At 39.4% G+C, this 4,142-nt stretch overlaps 1 protein-coding gene across 1 annotated transcript in view; it reads right to left on the reverse strand.

The window, feature by feature from the left end:
• Positions 1 to 2,411, reverse strand: part of LOC107617286 (protein TONNEAU 1a) — a gene marked incomplete in the record, with an annotated part of 2,725 nt that extends 314 nt beyond the window's left edge. The window contains 8 exon segments of the mRNA XM_021110880.1: positions 1 to 36; positions 182 to 338; positions 415 to 440; positions 575 to 672; positions 1,413 to 1,532; positions 1,632 to 1,720; positions 1,880 to 2,012; positions 2,204 to 2,411. Coding sequence (XP_020966539.1) covers positions 1 to 36; positions 182 to 338; positions 415 to 440; positions 575 to 672; positions 1,413 to 1,532; positions 1,632 to 1,720; positions 1,880 to 2,012; positions 2,204 to 2,290 — 746 coding nt within the window.

Here is a 4,142-nt window from a genome sequence, read left to right on the forward strand (position 1 = left end):
CTGCCATCATCTTCACCGATCCCATCACCAGCATGCCTGCAGTTCGAACACAATGAGAAAATATTATTGCTTCGAATTCCATCTGAACAAAAAGCTGATATGATGTTTTAAAATCTGAAACCCAAATGAATTGTTGAGCAATTACAAGAGAAGAACAAAAAAGAATTGCATCAGAACCAACCTCCAAGAAGATGTTAGATTCCGAGCCTTCCTGTCCAAATGAAGATTTTCCAGTGCACTTGAGGCTTGAATTACACCCTCAGGAAGTTCATCACTGTCATATCGCCAATTGTACTCATCCATCCTATATGCAGACGTCGAGGATCCTCCTCTTCTATCTGAAAGCCAGAATTTAAATTATAGAAAATTTCAAGCACCCAAATGAAGGTAAAAGTCAATCAGAGAAATAGTCACCGGATGCCTGCGATGAAGGAACAGCCCTGAAACAAACATTTTTATTACTTAATAATTCACTTGAGAATAAAGACAAGGCAAGGTAGGAGCACCAAACAAAACAATGACAATAGAAGGTAATGTTTAACCAACTCGTATAGAAACATGGTCAATTATGCACCTTCCCAGCGGTGGCAAGCCACCGGCAACAGATGATGAAGAAGGCCTTCGCATGTTTCGGGAGTCTGAGTTTGGCAAAGCCCGTGCCTGGGATAGATTCTGTAAAGAAAAATTAATATTGCTATTTATATCAAAAGCCAATACAATCTTGCAAGCAACAATACAAGTAAAAATTAAAGGTCTACTGGTTTGAAATCATTTGTTTTTAAAATGGCACAAGAAAAATGAAAATTTCACACACATTCAATAGAAAGCAGCAACAACCATGTGAACCATTTTAGGCAAATATCTGATTTATAATGACATGGGTGCAAGCACACTGCACACTAGATTCAGGGGTTTATTACACCACCAAAAGATTCGGTGATTTAATCCAGGAAGCCCTTTATCCCATCCCATCCTATCTATACTCTCAAATGCCAAGGACATTTCTGAAAATTGTGAAAAATACTTGGCCAAATTTAACTTACAGCCTATATGCCATCATCTCCTCAATCTACAAATATCAAGTTCCATAACCCTAAATTTCATGTTTACCATTCATAACTAAAACCATTAACCCAACCTAAGGAACCTATGACATTTCAGCAAAACATTTATTGGATTGGGGTCTGGGGTCCTCCAATTTAGAGTTATTGCGCTACAAGCAGCATATAACAGAGTACCAAAAACGCATTCTTAGCTCAATCAGGACAAACAAATATAGTACTTTTTATTCCAAGAATTCAGCGTCCAAGGCCTAAATTAATTAAAGGAGACATCATCTACAAACTTAAGCTGAAAAGTAAGAATCAAGCAAAAACAAAGAACAATATCATGAATGCAACTAATTGAAAGACCTCAAATCTCAAGAATCCTTCAAGCACATCCAAGAGTAGAGGGCTATCTCCATTTCTGTTGAGGTCGTATCCATTTTTGCTACTAAATTCTTTCAGCTCAGCCTTCCAAAAATCCTTTTCCTGCAAAGATATATGCAGCCAACCAAAATAGATCACAACGGGACTTTAACAAGAAACAACATGAGAAACAATGCGGATGAATTAGGATAGTGTGATTACCAAATTACATTCTGGAAGGTAAACCTTCAACGTGTGATTGAGTTGCGCCCAGTCTAGGTATTCACAAATAAGCGCAGTAAGGAGTCTACCTGCACGGCACCGCACGGCGGGGTTCCGGTGAGTTGTAAGTAGGTAGGATTTTTATGGCAGAAAATGAAAATCAAATCTGGTTCTGGTAACAGCGGAATTGACGCCCATTTTGAATAATACGTAGAATAGAATGGTGAAAAGCATGAATCAAACCGAACCTGAGGGAGAAGCGTGAAGCTGTTTGGCTCGATCGTTGCAGCTACCAAGCAATGCAGGAGGCAACGCAGGTTCCTTCTCGATTACCCGATCCTCCTCTTCGATAGCCTCAAAAACGCTTGCTCTGAGTTCAGCCTGAAATTGAAACAGACGTAATTAACCCTAAGTAAGAGTCTAGTGAAGGAAATGCAATTGGATTTGGATGGATCTATGTCCACGAACAAAATTACGAAACCCTAGTGAAGGAAGTGGTGGAAATAGAATTGGGAAAGGGAAGAAAGAAAGAGAGAGAGGGGAAACCCTAGAAAGGGAAAATAGAAAAATACGCGGATCCTGGCGAGGACGCCTTTCTTCTCGAGGGTGCGCGTAACGAGTGTCTTCAGGTCCATCATTTCGCGAGTATAGTCATCCATTTTCTCTCTTCCTTCTTGCGCCCCCTCCCTCTGCACCAATTTCAAGTGCTTCTGTTTCTTCTTCTTCCGCTTCTTCTTCCTTTTTTCTTTGGTTCCCCCTTTCAAGTTTCTTCTTCTCAGCCTCAACTACACGTTCTGTCGAGTGCGCCAGACAAACAGAATTGGAGCTCAAGCTCATTGTCTTTTGGGCTATTATTAACTATGGCCCATTTCCTATTATCATATAATTGGGCCTTTCATTGCGTTTTGGTGCTCAGGCCTTTTCTCGGCCCAGTAACAGATAAAAAGTCTCCGAGCGTGTGTGGTTTTGGGTTGGACCCCCAGCCCTTACCTGTGTCCAAAAACAAACACTTTACACTTTCTCTTATACATAAAATATTTAAACATAAGATTATTTTTAATTCTTTTAAAAAATTATTATTATTTTTTCGCAAAAATTCATCCAAACAAATCATTAATGTTAAAATATTTTATATAAAATATCTTTTTAAATAAATTTTATAAACAAATAGAGTAAATGTCCAAAATGGTCCCTTAAATTCAAATCGGTATTCAATTCAGTCCTTGATTTTTCTAAATGACCAAATAAATCCCTAAAATTCAGAAACGTGCATCTCCGTTAGTCCCTCTTAGAATTGCCGTCTTAACGTTGCTGATGTGGAACGTTAACTGCCATGTGGGCATTCCATTAAACGACGTCGTTGGAATAGTGGGTGCCCTAAGTCTGTAAAACGACGTCGTTTGAAATAACATCTTCTCCCCCTTTGAATAAACAATTGTTGTTGGTCCCCCCTTCCACTTCAACGTTTCCCACCAAAACTTCAGAAAAGCTTTCTCTTCTCCTACGTCCGTTCATTCTCCCATACATCCCACTTAACATTTCCTCGCCGAGGATCATCCTTATAATCTGTTCTCTCCGGTCAGTGAAGAAGTTATCGACGAAGCATCACCTTCGTACACCGCTGACGGTGAGAGGTAACAGTTCAACTTGATCATTCTCTTCCATTTTTTGTATTTCATTGAGGGTTCTTGATACTTATGTGTGAATGCGTTGTTGTATATGTAAGGGAGTGGTTTAGAATGTTGTGGTTGTTGATGGCGCAAATGTTAGGGTTTAGGGTTTCTAATATGAGAGTTGTAACCACATAAATCATAGTCTGGTTTAAGTTATAATCAATAGGAAGTAAATATATGCATTCTTATTACACATATAGTTTGATTTCTAGTTCTTTGCAATATGGCTGTTTTGTGACAAAATGAATAATCCTGTCTGTTTTGTGCATTGTGCTGTAAACTTCAGATGCCTGATCGATTGAGACTTTTTTTTCCACCATGGTGGAGCGTTTGAGACAGATCCTGGGGGAAATTTTATCTACACTTCTGACTTGTATAATGAATGGGTTGGAGTTGATGAAGACTATCTTGACGTGTTTGCGGTAACAGGTTATTATAAAGAGTTGGGGTATGATAAGGCTGAAGCATGTTGGTATCTGGAGCCTAAACATGTGTTGGAATTTGGTCTTAGGAGATTGAAAGTGGACCAGGACCTTGTTGATATGATCAAGCACTGCCATGAGAATAACAACGTCATCCACATCTATTTTGAGCACGGAACTTCGATTCCTGAGATAATTGATGTAATGGATTTGTCTGAGGAGGATCATGCTATAGGCCAGAAGGTCGTAATGGAAGGCATGGAAGAAGATAGAGTAGAAGGTGTTGAATCTGTGAAGAAAACCAGCACAATATTAAGTCAACTTGAAGAACCAGTTACCTTTATCCCAGTTGAACTGAAATTCACTGCACCAAGTCCACTGTCCACTACCCACTGCCCCATCTCCACTGCCCCCCA

Source organism: Arachis ipaensis, chromosome B09 (assembly GCF_000816755.2).
Source record: "Arachis ipaensis cultivar K30076 chromosome B09, Araip1.1, whole genome shotgun sequence".
In the NCBI taxonomy this organism is placed as follows: domain Eukaryota; kingdom Viridiplantae; phylum Streptophyta; class Magnoliopsida; order Fabales; family Fabaceae; genus Arachis; species Arachis ipaensis.